At 40.6% G+C, this 20,444-nt stretch overlaps 1 protein-coding gene across 1 annotated transcript in view; it reads right to left on the bottom strand.

Moving 5' to 3' along the window:
- Nucleotides 1-20,444, bottom strand: part of LOC133994245 (adenylate cyclase type 9-like) — a 39,277-nt gene that overhangs the window by 3,763 nt on the left and 15,070 nt on the right. Inside the window, exons 2-7 of the mRNA XM_062433477.1 lie at nt 14,550-14,749; nt 14,293-14,400; nt 5,023-5,297; nt 4,568-4,670; nt 2,901-3,118; nt 1,614-1,773 (exon numbers count right to left, since the gene is read on the bottom strand). Of these exons, the coding sequence (XP_062289461.1) occupies nt 1,614-1,773; nt 2,901-3,118; nt 4,568-4,670; nt 5,023-5,297; nt 14,293-14,400; nt 14,550-14,749 (1,064 nt within the window). The remainder of the gene's footprint in view (nt 1-1,613; nt 1,774-2,900; nt 3,119-4,567; nt 4,671-5,022; nt 5,298-14,292; nt 14,401-14,549; nt 14,750-20,444) is intronic.

Genomic DNA, 20,444 nt, shown 5'->3' with positions numbered 1-20,444 from the left:
CTCATTTACTTTTCCTCTGTATTTCACTAGCGATTGGTGCTTAGGTACACGTAGTTTTTCAATCACTTTTACTTTTATTTTCAGGCTTTGGAAGTTTCAATTCCAGTTTCATTTTAGTTACTTCTTTGGATATCTTTAGAGGTTTTGTTTTTGTTTCCATTTTAGTTGCAGTTTTTTTTTACTTTTGTATTATCGCAAACATGTTTTGAGATGGATTAAATATCATTACATTTTTTTTTTTTTTAATCCTCTAATCATCCAATAAAATGAAAAGCAACACTTAATATATCTCATTTTGATTTTGATTTTATTGTACAGGTTGTTGGTTTTTTTATCAACAGCTTTACATTTGTGTTCAATTGTGTTACTGATACCGACTTGTTGCACATAAGATAAATATCTATAATTAGTGCTTTCTGGCCTGGTGGAATATCACTTTTGTGCTGCCTTTTCTTGTTGTGCAGTTATCCTTAATTGATATAACAAATGCAATATAAACCAACTGTGGAATAAAGACCACACTGCATCGGAAAATATAATTTCTAATAAAAATATGAGAGAAAAAAAAGCAAGGTCATGAACGAGGAGGAAATGCCTTAATTCAGAGATCTATCGATGTAAAACGTTATTTTGGGCTCTCAAACATATGCGTGGATGAAGCAAACACACATGCAGACAGCAGTAGTAATCTGGGGACATTCATAGGTTATTAATGATTACATTGACAGGATAACATCTTTTCCCCTCTCGTCCCAACACATGTCCTCCCTTGCTCCCAGTCATGTCCCCTTCTTAGCGCTGTTATTGGGTCTTACTATCTTCAAAGGCATTAAAGTCCAGAAAACTGCATGTCTAATTAACAACTCTCCCTGAGACAACCACTTTGATCTGCAAGCCCCGAAGAGATGGAGAGAGTGGAGGGGAGAGACACAGAGGGGAGCCGGGTGGGGGGAGAAATTGGGTGTTGAAAATCCTTGAAAAACAAGATATCAAAACACCACACACATCTTGCAAGCAGCCGTTGGCTCAGTGCTGGAGGATGGGGGGGGGGGGGTTGCGTCAAACTTTTTACAGAGCTAGACGTGGCCTTGACTTGAAACAGCACAAAGACGCTGCAAAGTATAGCTGCTCTCGATCTTCTCACATACAGAATTCAGAAAAGAAGATATGTCAACATTTCTTGTGCCAAGGTCCACAGACGAAGCCTCCTGAAGCCTCCTAGCTGTTTTCCTTCTATAGTTCCTATCAGTAATAATGCCAGCTAACAGCTCTACTGGTCTCTGAGGATTTTTGGCTTCAGACCACCATGAGTAACGTTTCATCCCTCCCAACTCCCCTCTGCTCATTTTGGCTTAGAGATATTAATGATGGCAATCCATTATAGCTTGGAAATGACAAGTCCTACCACTGCACCAATTAGCACAGAAGAGGTAGCGTAGCTGCACTGAACATAGCAGCAGAAGTTAAATCAGTCACAGCACTTTTGCCAGTGGTGTGTCTTAAACTGATCACCAGCAGAAACCCCCCCAAAAAACACTTCAAATGATTCAAAGTTGTCCACAGCAGGATTTCTGGACTGTGATGGACAAACTGGTAAAAAACCCGCATTTTACCTGGAGAGGCAGGCGAACACTGCTGGTGAGGTGGGACAAGACGGATATGGCAGGAAGGGACACCAACACGGCCCCGATCACATGACGGGGGACCCAGCCGGATACCACCAGGAGCAGGGAGCGGGTACAGTTCATCACCTCCTCCAGGTAGAAAGCCATACTGCAAAAGAGGAGAGGGTCAATATCATTCTGTTCCTTAATTTATAATCTGAGTCAGACTGTGTAAGGAAAAGCATATTTTCTCTTTCCATGTTACTCTCACTCCGCCCACAGTCCTTTTCCTACTCAGTCAGAGGAAAAAACTATGGCAGACTCTCATCAGTAATTAATTAAGACACATCATTAAAACACAACAATGCTGTCCAATTCCCAGCTAGAAGATGAAGATTTATTGCCTATTTACACACCGCAATAAGTGGAAATTAATTCACTTTGAAATACTCTCCACTGAAATGCATGTATTGTACACACATAAAAAACACGTCTTAAGCACTTACTGAATACTGGAAACAAGTAGAAAGAATATTTTTAGGTTGGGAACTATGAAAGAGGGACCAAGAGTACGCACATTCAGGCAAATTATTCAGGTGCAAGACAAAAGGAGTACAAAGGAGTGAGGTCTGCACACTGTTAAGCTCCCAATAAATCATTTTATTCTCTTTTTTGAGGCAACGTTTTGATTTGTAAGATCTTCCTCAGGCTTTGGTTTGGAACTATACCTGCTACCAGTATATAACTGTGCCAATTTCTGAGCCAATACTGGTCTTTAACAAAACTGGACATGAGCCAGTCATATCTGACCAGGGATATTAATCCATTGTGGTGAGGGAGCCAACCAACACATACAATAATTTGTGTTGGTTTCAGTGGACAGTTGTAATGCTACATGATGGTCTATCAGTGGTTTTGAATCCTGTGCCACTGAGGAACAAGAGATACAGGCTTTTATTCCCACCAAACACTACAGCAGCCAATTTGGAACAAACACTAGCATATTCTTGGGCTGTGATGGCACAGCACGAACAACAACCTAAATGACATTTTAGAGGCTTTTCCATCCTGCCAGGAAAAAATAAATCTGGGGAAAACATTGAGTCTTCATCATTTTGTTGCAGAAAAATGGTAAAAGTTTGAGACAATGAATATGTTATATAAATATAAATATGTTTTAATTGACCATAAAACCCATACTGGTCAAATCCCTTCTGATAGAAAACATGTGTGCACACTCCCACACACAAAGAAACCCTCAGTCCATCTGCATGTTGTCTGCCTAAGTCTCCTTACCGTATGGAGAGCACCAGGGAGGCCAGCTCCAACAGGCCAGCCAGGGGGGCCAGGGCCAGAGCAGCGGGAGCTGGAGGGCGCACAGTGGCCGGGCTCACCAGAGGTGGAAGGAAGCAGGCCAGGGTTAGGGCCAGGAAGACAAAACAGCTGAGTACAACATCCAAGAAGGAGCTGAAGGTGGAGCTTGCAAAGGTCTGCACCTGGACCTGGTTTTTCACCTGGAGGGGAAGGGTGATGCGAAAGTGAGGAGAACCGTTAGCGTAATATACAGCCATGTTTTACTATTATTTCAGTGCTTTAGAGAGAGTTAATTACAATTTTGTTTATAGGCTGAATGAGTTTATTCATTCAGTTCCATCTATAAAACACAAAATATTATGAATATTCAATCCACTGAAACAGAAAAAGCCAAGCAAAATCTGCCAAAACAATCAAGTTTAATACAGTAAACAGCTGAAAGGGTGTTATGATCATTGTCTAGAAATTAAACTTCATTAAAAAATAAAATGTAAATAAAATATAACTGTTGTTTACAGGAGAGTAGAACTCTTATATATAAAAACACCTATTTCTATTTTAAACACATGAACAAAAACTAGTGCTTTATAGAGTTTTACTGAATATAATTTTAAACTACAGTACAATAATAATTAATATATTATTAAATTAATATAAAATTATGATATTTTTAGGATACATTAATTATTGTGTGCATTACAAAATATCGATTTCAAGAATGCTCAATGTAAATATATATGTGCTGACCTAAAACAAAACTGAAACCAAATTTAAAAACTTTTAAACTTTTAAAAAATCCCAAATATGACCCAAAGTAAACCACAAATACAGAAGTAGACTAAAACTATTTTATACAGCTATCCTCTATTTACCCTTAAACATAATATAAAAAAGTGAAAGTGTATTAAAATAGAAATAAATGAAAAAATATACAATGACTCTGATGTTAATGTTATCAGGAGTTTCAACTTTGCAGTTTGGCCACAAAGTCACAACCACACAGAAACGTTGACAATCTCTCCATATTTTAGAGATTTATAAAGATTTTGCATGAAGTGAACTGAGAGGCTGAATGTTGGAGTGTTTTTTTCCCCCTTTTTTGGGCGATGTAGTTACACTGGTGCAACAGCAGGGGGCTGCGAGGCTGTGAGGTCAGTGCAGGCCAACTGGAAATGGTCCTGGGTGTGTGAGTATGTGTGCTGCCACTAATGTGGCATGAAATTTGGGAAACGGGGAATACAAGGAAAAAGTTGTGGCAGCCCCTCCCCCTATTCACTCACATACACTCGTACATGCACACACAGACACATAGACACACACGCAGACACACAAAGCAGACTGTCCAGAGCCCCTGGATGTATTATAACAATAGTGTTTGTGTGTGATCCGTGACTGTCAACCCACAGTTTCCTTGAGAAACTTGTTCGCCTTTTTTCCTATCCACATATTTGACAAATCTCCCCACAAGGCAAAGAAAATGAGGTGGCTAATCAAAAGTAATTAGAATGTTCTTGAAGGTATAATAACACAGAAGTAGGAGTATTTGTGTGTGTGTGTGTGTGTGTGTGTGTGTGTGTGTGTGTGTGTGTGTGTTTGTGTGTGTGTGTGTGTGTGTGTGTGTGTGTGTGTGTGTGTGTGTGTGTGTGTACCTCCTCCTTGTAGCTGCTGCGATAGGCTTTTTCCAGAGGTCTCTCTAAAAAGTTGAGGCTTATCTTGTTGATGGGTGGCTTGAAGAAGTAGTCCTTCATCAGACTGGGAAGCACAGACATTTTTAGACGTTTATTTTTAGATTCCTCAATTCTGTCACCTCAGCAATTAAAATTGTCAAGTTATCATATAAAAATGAGTGTGGTAGACGGCTGTGGTCTAGATATTTCCTGCCACACTCTAAAGAGAGTGAGCGTGAATTTATCTAACAAAAAGTGTTCCTCTGTTGCAGGCTGACAATGCTTCTCCCATGGCATGCTAGGATACCCTCCAGCCCTACAACCTTGAACATGAGAAGAAGCTTAAAACTTCTTTCAGTCTATTAAATTGTACAACTGTACCGTCCACTCGAGTGGGATGATCAGGTCATTAATTCCACCTTTAGCACTTTACTCACCTGTCCTCCCTAATAACATCCACAAAGTGGACGTCACTCTTTTCTCTGAAGTTTTTGGCACGCAGCTGGATGAGGGCGGAGTGGTCCATGCCCGTACCCGCTGCTCCTGTGCCACCAGCCATGCCTAGACTGGTGCCAGTCCCTGTGCTAGTGCTTGTCTTCTTCTCTTTCTCCTGGAGAATGTCGCACAGGGAGCTCTGGCTTGCCCGCACTGGGTCCTCCAGTGGGGGGCTCAGGAGTCCGTTGGCCGCCCTGGGGCTATGACCTGGGATGAACTGGAGGTGGACGAGAAGGTGAAGAGGGCAAAGAGAAAAAGAGGGACCAGATTCAGAGGACAGATGTGAAGAAGTAGAAAAAGAGCAAAGAGAATAGATGCAAAAAGGGAGAGACATAGGACATAATTATTGTGCAGTTCAATGAGTTATGCTTAACCCTCCTATTGTATTCTGGTCAAATTTGACTCGTTTTCATGTTCAGATGTGTGAAACATACTTTTAATTTTTTCTGATCAAACTAAGCCTTAATTACATCCTCTGCAATTGCCTACTGAATACAATAAAACACATTTTGATCATCTTCTTTTTAATGCCTGTTAAAAGAGTTACATCTGTTGTATCAGGTCAAATATGACCTGGTAGTAATTAGGGTACATACATAGTAAATGCTGTCAAACTATCACAAATACCAAAATTACAACAAAACAAACATGGTAGTAATACAATCCTATGATAATAAACGCACACGCACACGCACACGCACACACACACACACACACACACACACACACTGCCAGCAATGACACTTGTTGTGTGATTAACCAAAATAAAGTGTTGCTTTAAAGAATTTTCTCCCTTTTCCATAGGAAAGTACATGTGGTCAATTTTGACCAATAACACAACGTAATTAACAATTGCTCTTTTTAACATTTAAGAAAGGTTATTTTGGGATTTTTTTGTTTCTCATTAGCCTGTCATGGTCTTATTATATATTTGCATTTTCTGTTCATCACAAGCAATACAATAGATAAATTGTGCCTATTTTGAACTAAAATAATGTGTACATTGTAAGTTAAATGTGGTCTAAGGTTGATAAATCATCTAAGTAAGTATATATTATGTTTATAGTCCATGGGCCAGACCAGATGTCGGTACCACTCAAGGTGGCAAAGGTTACTTATCATTTTTGAAAACCTCCATGTCTGTAGATATTATTTTTGTATGATAACCCTTCCTGAGTCACAGCTATATTACAGTTATCAGCTGTTGAAGTTAACTTCCCCCATGGAAAAAATGCATTTTAGACGTTGGTACATATCTTGGTTTAGGCTCAGGTTCAGAATATTTTTCAATGTTTAAAAATATTGTGTTTAGTATCATTTTAAAGGGGACACTCTAAGCTTTCATTTAAGCCCTTTTGTAAACCTTTATGACAAGTACAGTGATCACTGGAGCTCATCAAACTTTTAGTCACACACGTTTTTCCACAATTTTCGCCTAAATCATTTACTTTCTTTTAGTCCTGTGACATAAAGGAACATCAGGGACACAAAACGTTAATATAAGAATACTCACAGGACTCCAAGGATTCAGGAAATGTATAACATACCTATATTACTCAATTCCGAGGGGTGATTTTCAGCCTTTTATTTTAAGCGCAGCTTTACTCAGAAAGTAACCAGACCAAAGTCAGTTAGTTCAAAAAGGTGTCTTTATACATTCTTTCCAATAGACAATGAGTATAATAAGTTACCACAGTGATTTAATAACTATGAAAAACTATGAACAACATTGACATTTGCCTGAACTTGGTCAGTGTGGGATATATTATAATTAATGTTACTGGTATCAAGCTCTATGTGCACTTAGATTGCGTTAACAAGGGTAACCAGGTCCAGAATCACCACACTGAGCATCAAGCTATACTACTACTACTACTATTACTATAACAGTAATACCATCAGAATTGTATTACACTGTGTTACTCATCAAACTGATCATCTCTTTCATCATCTGACCCCCTAAGTTCAAAGTCTGGTTCTGGATCATCCAATTGCTTTTGGTTATTACAGGTCTGTAACCTGCACATGTCTGTGCAGGTTAGTCCATTTGACAGGCACGTGCAACTTGGCAACTTGCATGAACGCACACACTTGCATGATAGCAGCTCCAAGACCACATCTGGTGCAGGTGGGGAGCGCATCCAGTGAATGGCCAGCTTGCCATCATTGTCTGTCCATCCATACTGAGTAGGGCTTGGCGCCACAGGAGTAGCTTGCAGACAGCACTTCCAGATTGCTGCCTGATAGTTGGCTCGTTGAGCATGCATGAAGAGACAGTCTCTACATGGTGGCAGTTGGCTGGACTCGACTTCTCCCCTTTTAGTGCAGAAGAGCTGGTAGAGCAATTCATTTACCTCAGCAGTGCTGCTATTAGCAACATACATGCGACAGGTAAACTGCTCAATTTTCTGGAATAGCTCATCACTCACATTCCATGACTTTCCCAGTTGGCTGAAAGTCTCTTGGCAGGAAGTGTCCTTTCTGACCATCTTCAGGGCATTCAGCTTCCCTCGACCGGCGAATGCACTGACAGTGTCACAGCCTGTGAAGGCGTGGAAGCCAATTAGGCTGTCACAGATGCTGTTTCCAAGTGAGCTTACCAGTTTGCTGATGTCAACAAAACGTGTGCGGTTCTGTGTCCCACATTTCTGGTAGATGGGACAGGCAATGTCTTTCTGGAAGCCAAGACAAAGCACCATGACATCAGTGTCCTCAGCTGTTATGATAACTGCTTTTGAGCCTGCATTAGCTGCATGCAGTGCATGCAGGAGCAAACGTGTGTCAGCTTCTTCATGGGTTGAGTGCAACTCTGCTACTTCCTCACACTTATCGTTGGTCAACTTGTAGCAGGTTTCCTCACAGGTCATGTACAATACCTTACCATGAAGCATTTTTCTGTATAGTGGGCCTTTCCACTCTTCCACCAGAAATTTAATGAGACTGGTCTTGTTGGAGGGACTGCAAAGGAATTTTCGCCACTGCCTGACATGGTGACCCCCTGTGAGGTTCTTGTACTGGAGTGTTGTTTCTGCACCCCGGTTCAGTCGTTCAGCACCTTTGATTGAAGTCTGGCAGTAGACATCAAAAACAACATCAATCCTCTCACTTTGTGCTCCTTCCTGGAGAACCTGAGTCAAGGCTGACTCTGCCACCTGTGCAAAGATTTTGTTGTCACCATTCATTTTCTGCACCAGGCTCATCCCATCAATGATGCAGGTAGATGGGGTTGGGATGTGTTCTGTAGGAGACACATTCTTTTCAAGCTCTCTGGCGAGTGCAGCCTTGTTTGTCTTTCGTAAGGACCCATCAGGATTTGCCAGTGCCCATGGCAACGGGCCTAGTGGGTGAGCAAGGACATCCCTCATATTAACCTTCCTGCTTTCAGCCACAAGGATCATGTGGCTGAACAGATTTCTATCAGCCTTTAGAACCACCTCCTGAGCTTTCTTTCCATGAGTTCTTTTTATGCTGATATTTGAGAATGTTTTCAGACTTTGCTTGGTCATCTTGTCATGGAATTTTAAAGGTGGCGGGTCCTCTTCTAACCGTGTTTGCTTGAATACCTGGTAGGCCTTTTCTCCTATCTCAGGAGCTCTCAAGAGATCCCTGCTCACATCAGGTGGAGCAACGGAGCCCGTGGAGAGGTTACCCAGACCAATGCCATTGGGGGCCATAGGATTGAGCCAGGTATTCTCCATCAGGTCAATGAGAGACTTGACATCTTCTTCATCTCTTTTGATCCTTGGACCTTGTAGATCCGGATGGGACAGCTGGGAACTGCCTTGACCTATCAGTTCTCTCAGCTGTCTGAGGTACATGCTTCTGTACTCGGCTGTTAGGTAATATTTGGTCACAGCTCCTGGCTTCAAGCTGAATCCCTTTGTCCCTCCAGCTGTCTGGGTGTCTTTGTTCACAGTTTCTTCAATAGCTTGATCAACAGGGATACAGCCAAAGGGATTGGTGGAGCCCAGTTGCACTGAGAAACCTCCTTCCATGAATTCTCTGTACACATCTGGGTGTGTGATGGGCAGCTGAGACATCTGAGCATAGTAGTAGGGAAGGTAGCGTGCATAATTCATTCTGTCGTAAGCAAAGCACCAAGGGATCATTGCTCGAATACTTGCCAGGTGCAGCATCCAGTCTCCCTCTCTGGATACTCGAATGAGCCCCAACAAAATTTCAACCATGTCCAAATAGGACATCCAGAACGCTGAGAGACTGCCATTTCCATCCCTAAGAAACTCCCTGTAGACTTCAAAAAGCTCCATGATGCGTGTACAAGAGCTGTTCTCAAGGACCTCCTTTAAAGCGGCTTGTGAGACCTCTTTCCCAAGGCTGTCAATTGCCCTCAATGTGTCCTCCAGGTGAACCATGTCATTCAGGTGAGTTGCTTCCAACCAGGACAGGAAACCATTCCATGTCAGCCGCATGAGAGCTTCATACAGAAGCTTGTGTAATCGCACTGCCCTGTTGTACTTGCGGCCATCCATAACACCAGCAACAGAACCTTCTGCAATAACACCAGATTCAATGCAGAGATCTCGGAGTCCAGCATCTTGAAAACGCTTTCCTATTATTCCAAGCAACGTGCAGATGGTTTTGCTTTGTGGTGGCCCCACCCGTTGTCCAGCGTTGTAGGTAGGCAACGTTAGTGCAGGTGCCCTGATGCTTCTCTGCTTTGTTTTGGCAACAGTGGGCTTGGCTTGGACAGGAACTTGGTCGACTTTCTTTGCTTGAACAGCGATTCCATTAACTCTGTGAGATGTTCCCTCACCACTTACAGTTTCTTCAAGGCGATCAATATTGTCCCAAGCTAAAGTTGTGAATATACCAGGGTGGATGTTAGCAGGCAAGGCTATGTCACTCCCTAATGATGAGAGTTTCTGAAGGCAAAGGGCAGTGTTGATCTCCTCCATCTGTGAATAAGACACACAGTGACCAAGTCGATTTAGGATGTTTATCAGCTCTACATTCCCTGTCAATGACTTGATACTAAATGGAAGAATGACATGCTTGGAAGGCTTGATCGTTCCACATGTCACTGCATATACTATGTCTTGTCCAAATGATTGCAGAAGCCGCTGAACTCTCTGGGTTGCATGATCAAGATCATTAGAGCCTGTGAGTAGATAGCAAAGTAAGACACTGAGCGACTCTGGAATGGTAGGACATTCTACTTCTGGTTTGACTTCAGGTGGCCAGGACTGAGGAACATCTTGACTCTTGATGTCTGCTCTCAATGTAATGGCTGCTCTGGCTATAGCATCTTGAGCACCAATACTTTTAAGGATGTGTAGCTCTTGAATAAGAGAATAAGTTCCCTAATTGACAGGTTATCTGGATAGAGGAGGAGTTTTCCTTTGGCATCAGGAAAGATGTGCAGGAATCCATCAAATTCACCCTCAAGTTTTCTTCTTAAATGTTTAATGGTTGATTCCTTGACTTGGATAATTCCTTTTGAGTTAATTGAAGCAACCAGTCTGGAAGTTAGATCGGCCATTGTCATTACTTGAGGTTTGGCGAAAAGCTCCATCCTGATGAATTGGAACAGCTCATCATATGACTGATTTACAGCAGCTTCATACTGGGCTTCAGCATCATCAGATGTATTGCAGACTAATCCTTCTTTAGAACCCTCCTCTTTAGTATACAATCTATAGCAAGACCTGTGGTAGTGTCCCTCGGCTGCTACAAGGTCTCTACTAACTATTGCAAGGATTCTGCTGTCCTTTTTCCTTGTGGCTGCACTCCTGATCTTTGCATCAGCTCGCAGTTCTCTACACTGTACTAGTGTGTCTTTCATATTTTGTCTCTTTACATATTTGTCAGTTTTCTGACAAAATATGCACTCCATATCATAGGTTCTTGATGTCATTGGGGCATGTCGAGCTTCTCTCTTAGTTGCTTTCTCTTCAGCAGAGCCACTAGCACATTGCTTTTCTTTATTGAGGATGCCATCAAGAACTTTCTTCATAGTGAAGATACTGCGGCACTTCCTGTGGTAACAGATTGCTGGTATCTGTCCCTCAGGAATGTGTTTTGCCAGTTCTAAAACTGGTGCATGATTACGGATCTGAGCTGCCCTGAGCAGAGTTCTCCAGGAGTCAACACTCTGAAGTGAAACCAATTTATCTCCATCATCAGAGCAGTGGATAATACATTCCATTTGTGGTTGCTTTGGTAGTGGGCTCTTCCTTACTTTCTCACCGGTGGCCATGATAAGTCAATTTTCAACTGCAATATACAATCAGAAATCATTAATCAAAATGTATCTTAACTAATGGTAACTAAATGATCAAATCATCTTAGCACATGCATTAACAACACACTGAAGGTAATGTTAGTACTTACTGATCAGAAAACAGAACACTAGTATTTACCTTAATTGCAGGTATATGATAATGAGCAAACAAGCATGTATCAATTATATACTTAGAGTTTACCTATGGTGTTCAAAATGTTCTGGTCTAAGGGCTGTATGGGGATTACAAGTAATTGTTCAAATTTAAGGCATGTATTCATGGGCCTAGGAGGCATTTAAAATGTGGGTAAATGTGGAGGGAAGCAGGGACACTGCCATTATGTGCATGCGCGGTAACCAATTGGCTTATGGTTCCTTTTAACAGGTGTTTTGACACTTTGATCTGAATATACTAGTGCGAGAAAAATTCTGGGTACATTTTGTAATCACATTCAGAGGAAGCGTTTGACCCCAGATCATATGGAGCTAAATCGAGGTCATATGTTTTATTCATTCGAAAAAGAGATTCGAAACTGAAATTCCAAATTTCGATATTGAAATTTGAAAATCTGTATTTAAAAAACAAAAGTAATAGTAGTTTATTTTGAGTAAATTATTTGTGTTCATGCAAATCTTTTTCAGTTTTTTACAGTTTCAAATCTAATCTTTTCCAGTTAAAGGGTTTTTGCCCTTTGCTTTGTGGGTGTGGTATTTTGAAAATTCCCCCCTTGCCTCTTGAGGAAGCATTCTGATTGGATACTAAAAAGCCAATCAGGAAAGGAGTTGAACGTTGCAGCCTCCCACAACGATACTTGGTTGTCTATAGCAACAGCATAGCAACCGTCTATAGCAACAACATAGCAACTTAGCTGTTCAAGTTGCAAGCCAAAACTGAGCACACCTCATTAGTTACAGCGCAGTGAGACTTATCTGAGCGAGCAATTTATATTTTGAACAGAAAATATTAATCTGAGCAAACAAAAATATGTCCTGTGGGCGTCTACACGCTCGCTCAATCTCTGCTCTATGCAATGACAGGCACCCGGCGCGCTTGCTCACAGAGTCTATGTGCACGCAAAACTTCATGTGTGCTCAAAACTTCATGTGCCCCCCTTGAGTTGTATGTAAATGAACCACAAAACCAGCAGCCAACCACAGACTGGGAGGGGAGGAAGCAGCCTGATTGGCTGTTGAGCTAGCCAAAGGGCTGAGTTGCTATGTTGTTGCTATAGACGCTTGGTATGCTTTTGCTATAGATGGTTGCTATGATGTTGCTATAGACGCAACCCAGTATCGTTGTGGGAGGCTGCAACATAGACGTTGCTGCAACGTTCAACTCCTTTCCTGATTGGCTGTTTAGCATCCAATCAGACTGCTAGGAGGACTTCAAAATACCACACCCACAAAGCAATATCAGGTCCAAAACCTCTATAACTGGAAAACATTAGATTTGAAACTGTAAAAAGAAAAAGATTTGCATGAAAACAAATAATTTAATCAAAATAAAACAATTACTTTTGTTTTTTAAATACAGATTTTTATTTTTCAAATTTCAATATCAAAATTTGGAATTTCAGTTTCGAATCTCTTTTCGAATGAATAAAACATACAACCTCGTTATAGCTCCATAAGATCACATATAAGAAAACTATAAACCTCTTCTTTAAAAAAAATAAATCCTAATGTCCATGTTGTCTGTGGTAGCAAACATATCAAACCAAGAGACTGTCAGCCAACCTAATGTAGCATTAGCACTTCTTAATGGTTATCTAACTGAACAGTCTGTGTAGAAACTTTGTCACAGAAACATAAAGGCGACAAAATACTAATATTTAGTAAAATACTAGCATTTAGTTAAATACCAACATTTAAATGGTCATTTTGATTTTCAGTAACTTAACAATGTCCAGAACATTTAGTTGTGATAGTGTTTGACCCACCTTAAGCTTCCCGGTGTCCGTGCATCAATGGAGCGACAGCATCACCTTGCGCGTGTGTGTGTGAGCGCAAGTGTGCGAGCGTGTGCAAGATGCTGCCAGTAGCAGTGAAAACGTGGACTGGAGTTTCATTGATTTGGGTTTTCTCTCAATAAACATTTTGAATGGATTTGACAATGAAACACTTACACAGCGCTCTGAAAACAGCGCTGAGTGGATAAACTGATATACTGATTTTTTGACATGGTAAAGGTGGAGGGTTCCAAACTAACAATTTTAGATTATTCTGTATATGCCTGCATTCATGTCTCAAAATAAAATAATATAGGTATGTTATACATTTCCTGAATCCTTGGAGTCCTGTGAGTATTCTTATATTAACGTTTTGTGTCCCTGATGTTCCTTTATGTCACAGGACTAAAAGAAAGTAAATGATTTAGGCGAAAATTGTGGAAAAACGTGTGTGACTAAAAGTTTGATGAGCTCCAGTGATCACTGTACTTGTCATAAAGATTTACAAAAGGGCTTAAATGAAAGCTTAGAGTGTCCCCTTTAAAATGACACTAAACAAAATATTTTTAAACATTGAAAAATATTCTGAACCTGAGCCTAAACCAAGATATGTACCAACGTCTAAAATGCATTTTTTCCAAGGGGGAAGTTAACTTCAACAGCTGATAACTGTAATATAGCTGTGAATCAGGAAGGGTTATCATGCCAAAATATTATCTACAGACATGGAGGTTTTCAAAAATTATAAGTAACCTTTGCCACCTTGAGTGGTACCAACAAGTGAAATTTTGGCCTCTGGCCCATGGACTATTATGGCGAAAAATAAGTCACTTAACAGATAAAACGTTTTGCTGGATGACAGTTGGTGTTTTTTTCAGTGCTTGTTAATGAACTCAAACACCAATCAAATTTGATCTGTGAACACTAAAGGTGTAAACCCTTTTCAAACACAATAGGAGGGTTAAAGGAGTGGCTGACAAATACACTGATGCTGTTACTTTGCACTCATATGCATGTTGTACCTTGGCACTGCTGGTCTTGTGCTCTTCCTGGCAGCCATTCAGCACAGCCACCTCATCACTCTGCTCTGCCCCGGAAGACAGGACCACACTATGGGACATGCAGGGAGGCTGAAAGAGAAATGGACAGCAGGAGTAGTGGTTAAAAAATAAAAACACATCCCACAGAAGCAGTTTGAGATGCAACATCACATGATAGAATGAATAGCATAGGAATCGCTTTCTGTGTTCCACCCACAACTTTTTTCCTGCTGACTTACCCCGCTCCTGTCTGGTGGTTGGTGGGGCAGTAAGGGCTCAGCAGCCTGTGCTCCCCCAGGGATGAGGTCTGGGGTATGGGGCTGAGGACAAGAGGCCAGGCTGATCCCAACAAAATCTCCACCTGGCAGTCCCAGCTGAGAACAGCCGCACTGCACATCGTGCTCCCACTTCCGCCCTGAGATAAGGTAGGTTTTCAGCCCTGAGGAGAGGCACAGACAGGAAAGCTCTTTTATTTAAAACTTCATAAGCACAACTTTCATAAAAAACTTTCCTAATATTCTTGGTTTGACTTCAATTTTGATCACTGATTGAAGTCAATTGCCAATTACAAATGCCAAACAGTTGCTGGTTGCAACTTCAAAGATGCTAATATTACCTTGTGTCTGTTTTTTGTTTTTGTTTTTTTCTCATAAAAATACAACTTTGGGCTCCAATCATTTGTGAGTGATGGGCATTTGTGATGTTTAAATAATTTGTGAAATATTCCAGCTATGAAAACACTGGTTAGTTGAAGACATACTCTCATCAACCAATCACCAGCCACTCTTTGTTGATGCACACACACTGACATGCAGGTAGTAATGCAATACTGGCTGTTTCACCAACTATGTTTGCACATCAGGCCAGAGCGCTGGCCATGTTCACACTGCTGAGGGGCCAACAAGGAAATACACAAACAGTGGATTAGAGTGGTGGCCCACAGCCAGCCGTTATCAGCCTGTTCAAACACACAGTAACCTGGCTAGCCAACCTCTTTGTTCAAAGAGCTGAAGGTGCTAAAGTTATTGGCATGGTGATGGATAGAGGAGTGACTGTATGCTGTAAAGGGGACCTGGTCCAAGAGTCTTTATGGGCTCCCTGCCTCAAACTAATTGCTCATGTTAGATTTCATTATTATCCACCCTGTTTACTATAAGAGGAGCCACTCATTTGGCATCCCTGCTCTATGGACATGAGGTATGGAGTTGTACCAACAGCACAGACTGAAGCCAATTTTCAACTCTACATCTGTGTTTTTTGCAGCTACCCTGCTGCAGCATGTCCGTGCATTAGAGCTTTTCAATATGTCAGATGAAGGCCTCCAAGAGTGATATACCGTTATCGTATCCTTCACTCAGCTTTGTCAGACTTTTAAAAAAAACGATTTTTATCTTTTTTTTTCGGTTATAACTTTAGATATAAAAGCATTACATGTTTGCAGTTTCGGCTTTGTCTAAGTTGTTTTGCAAATGAAATCATTTTTATGGTCTTAAAAATATCATGAAATCATTGTCTGAACAACAGTTTGAAAAGCAAACTACATACGTGGATATATTTTGTATTTAGTCTGGAAATGATGTTGGGTGATTGAACTCAAGGAGCTTGGCAAAACTTATTTAAATATATATGAATACACATATGGACACATTAAATAGAAAGTCTAAATAAAAGCAAAATTCAGCTTTAAAAATGCCTCTTTCTTACACAAGAATATTTTATTTTTAATGTTCCCTTTTATGTATGATGTGAAGATTTGGTTTTAAATAAATAGAACAAGTCTTGGAAAATCTTTTGGATGGCTCAAACACATCTTTACCAGAGTGGCTTAAATCGCACACCTGGACAGTTTAAAAAAAATCAATCAACAGAATAAGAAAAGTGTTTTACAGAAAAACTATTGGATCTTCCCAAAATGTAAGGAAGAATACATTGAGTTAAACTCTTTATGACCTGACTACATTTCAGGCCATTCAATATGTAGAGTTTCTATCAATAGAAACTGGGAAAATAGTATGCGTTAGCAGTCAGAATGATGAGCTCCAGACCCATATATCAAAGCACATACGTCAATCGGATCTTGAGTGGGTGTGTTCTTGAATTGGTTTGTTACTACAGTATATTTTCAACACTTTTACTGAAATAAACCCTACCCCACTCCACCTCTACACACACACACACACACACACACACACACACACACACACACACACACACACACACACACACACACACACACACACACACATCACTCCCCCCATGATTGTCTGTCTTCCCTCTCACTCCTCTTCGCAGCCATGATATTAAACATAAAGCAAATCATGTAAATCTCGATTTCTTTATCTTTGTTACTTATTTTCAAATCCAATAAACACATGAACAGTGACTGCCTTAAAAACTGGTTATGATATGATTGTCTCATTAAAAGAAGGTTCATCTTCTACGGTGGAACCAGTGAGCATGGCTGAATTTCACCACAGCTTTTTGACCCACTTCCTTGTCTCCATAAATAAAATTGGTTATGAATGTGTAACTAACAATGAACTTATCATGGGAGTCTGGAAGCACTGAGTGTCTTGTTGGCCCTGGGACAATGTGGACTTGGCAGATGTCTCAGCCCTTAGGCCAACAGCAGCCCTACCTTAGGGTTTGAGTCCTCTGTCAAACAGCTGACAAAGGCCATTTATGAGACACACACGTACATCCACTCTCACAAAAAGGTTCACTACTGGTCTCAGCTGTCCATTAGCTCTTAGGCAAGAGTTGTGTTCTCTGTCAGATTTTTAATGGATGTTAACAGAGGCCTTCCGCACAGCAAGCGAAGCGTATGGCTGTGTGAACTCCCTAATGATGGCTTGTCTGTCTCCTTTTATTTTACTCTTGATCTCCGGTCTCACACTGACCTCTGAGATATGTCAGTCTCACTGACACACGCTCATGTTTCACTTCACAGGACTTTATATTGGCTTATATTCATTTCCTGGAAACTTATTAACTATAACCTCCACATGCCTAACTCTAACCTTAACATAACCCTAAACTTTCCTTAACTTTAAATGTAGTTTTCACCCTAAAATTAATGATTTACATTAAGGGGACTTGCTTTTGTCCCAATAAGGGAGGTGAGCCCCACAACATAGGTCAGGACCGCACACACGCACATACACACACGCACGCACGCACACACTCACACACACACACACACTGAACAGGTCACTAGACAAGGACAAGAGGTCAAATTGTTGTGAGAAACAGCATGGGCAAGAGAATGTGGGCTGAAATAGCTCTTTTGTATTGCTATCACTTCTTCTATTCTACATTATTGCCCTCTGAGAAGTCATCTTTCCTTCAGAAGAAAAGCTTAAACACAGTTACAGCTGAAAAACTGTCAACACAAGGCCTGTCAAATGAGATACAGGGAAAATATATTGTATTATCTGAAAGTGAGAATAGTGGATAAACCCCAGATCCTTGGGTTTCTATTGATTACAGTTTCTACTTAAAACCTGTGTGCTAAGTATGCATTAGAATATAAACTGACAACAAAACTAAATGAATAGATAAACAAAAATGATGTGAATCAGATATTGTGGCCAACCAAACTGAACAACTATGAGAGATTTTGGACCAAAGCACAAGACACTCCTCCCCACCACCTTCATCATCATCAAAACACCAAATGAAGTATAGGAAGCAATATCTTTGAGATGAATAGCATTTATCTGTCCCGTAGAGCTCCATAAATTTGGAGTCAAGTGAACTGAAGCTGTTCTGGAGGCTGATTAAGTTACCAAGACACTTCATTTTCATGTTGCTTAAATTTGTCATCTGTATACTTTTCTTTAATTCCAACACTAAAACATTTTTATAAAGACTTGGTTGTAGAACAGTTACCAACAGAAACTTAAGCCTGTATTAATTTGATAACATTGGTGCCTGACAAGGTCCACATTAGATTAGCTAAGAAATTTGCTACACAGACAAAATATGCACAAATCTGTTCAGAACATTGACAAATTCTCTAAAATTCAACAAACCAAAATCTAGTGTTAGATGACAAGTGATGTCAACTTATCACATAGTCCTCGTCTGCACAGCCATCGCTTTCCAGTGACGGTGAATAATTTAAAAGACTCCCTATAAAAGTTTTACATTAAAAAAAAAACACTTTGCAAATACTCTGCGTATGTATTCATGTTCACTTTCATTTTCCGTGTCTGCTGAGATCAACAGACGAACCTCAAATGATTTAATGTCTTAAATATAAGAATGTTACTCAGTCATTTATTCAGCTTTCATGCCAGTAAAGGCTTGCAGAGTACTCTGAATACTGTGAATAGTTACATAGAGGCCAGCAAAGAGGAAACACTCATCCTCTGTCTCGCTCCTGAGTGCACACGCCTGCATAAAATGCTGACGCGTTAGAGATACAGACACAGAGGAGATAACGAAAGTGGAGTAAATGGTGGATAGGTGGTGAGGGGGAGGAACGACACCAAGAGTATTTTGAAGGTCACTGAGTTTAGCATGCCTCACATAACCCACATTCCTTGTCTACTTCCATTTCAGCTTCCTAACTTTATCAACAGATTCCTCTAAACTCTAAAACAGACCTTGAATTGTGAAGGAATTTAAAAACTTGACATAATAGACACTGAAAAACTGTACTTTTCCGACAGTCAAGTGTACAGAAGGTTAACGTCTGTGTGTCAGCTAAATTCAAGATAAAGCACCACATGCACGGTATCTTCTGTGCAGCTCTCTGCCATTACTAGCATTTTTGCAGCCAAACTCATGGAAAACACACTGTAGAGCTTTCTTATGCGTGTGTTTGACTGCGTGAGTGTTTGTGTATTGATCTTCTCCAGGCTCTATAAAGGCCGCACTCTGGGAAAGAAATTGACACCGGCACTCTAAAGTGTCAGTGCAGCTCAATGATTTTTATTGATTTATTCAGACCAGCTGGCTGGAGCAGGGAAGGTTCAGCTGAGGACAGATACTACTACTACTACAATTCACACAGACACATACACAAGCAAGAATGCCCATCCCGTATATACTGTAACTACACCTACCATTGTACACACAAGTTCTGGCAGACCAAAACTGGGTCTCAGGTCTACACTTTATAGTTTACCTTGATGTCAGGTCACACATAAATGACTAGATGGTCTCCAGACTGTGCAAACTTTCGATTTTGACTCTGATAATGTGAGCAACACATGGAAATTACTGACTTCAGTTTGGCTTCATCTTCTTAGAGTTTGTGCCTGTTTGCATGCTTTCCATTTAATTTTTCCAGAGTTAGCATGCCCCAAAGAATTTAATTATAGACTTTTTATACTTTAACACACTTAACATGCATTGCTGCCACAAAAAACACCAACGTTCCATGTCAGAATTACAGGAAGGCTCCTGCAATGCTGACGTCTACAAAACTACTGAAGATTTTAATATACAGCACCAGTTACGAGCCAATTCGTTGTTGTTTCGACTGGTTCAGAGCTAGTTTAGGTAACAGATGCTAACACTGTGTGGGATAAAAACAAATTGCAGGCAGCACAGTGCAGAGGGTGTTGGATCCATTCAAGTCAAATTTCTTTAGGATCATAAAATTCACATCATTTTCATACTCATTAAACCCTTCAATAATCCCTCATGGCATGTGTGAAACCATATACAATCATAATGTTTTTCAGCTCATGTATTCATGCTGTTCCTTTAAATTGTCACCAGTATGTGTTTGCAATTAAAGCAATATCCACAGTAACTTATAGTACAGTAAAATAACCGATTTGTTTTAAGTGCGCAAAATAATATGGCCAGAAAATAGGAACATTTGCACTACCACACTTTAAATGTTCATTTTTTGTGTTATGTGCATTTGTAGAACGCATACCCCCACCCCACCCCTCTCTTCTCCCCCCCAAAGAGGTCATAACCCTTTACACACAAGACTCCCTTTCCAGAAAATATGCAGCATCTGCCTGTCTCATATTGAATGGATGATACATCCTCTCTCTCACACACACACACACACACACACAGCATTTCCTGCGTGTATGACTCATCCAAGGAAGTGCTTTGCCTTTGCCCCTCATATCCTTAAATATTAGAAAACTCCCAAAGCGTACTTA

This window comes from Scomber scombrus, chromosome 2, assembly GCF_963691925.1.
Source record: "Scomber scombrus chromosome 2, fScoSco1.1, whole genome shotgun sequence".
Classification (NCBI taxonomy): domain Eukaryota; kingdom Metazoa; phylum Chordata; class Actinopteri; order Scombriformes; family Scombridae; genus Scomber; species Scomber scombrus.
This window is presented reverse-complemented; position numbering and strand designations above follow the sequence as displayed.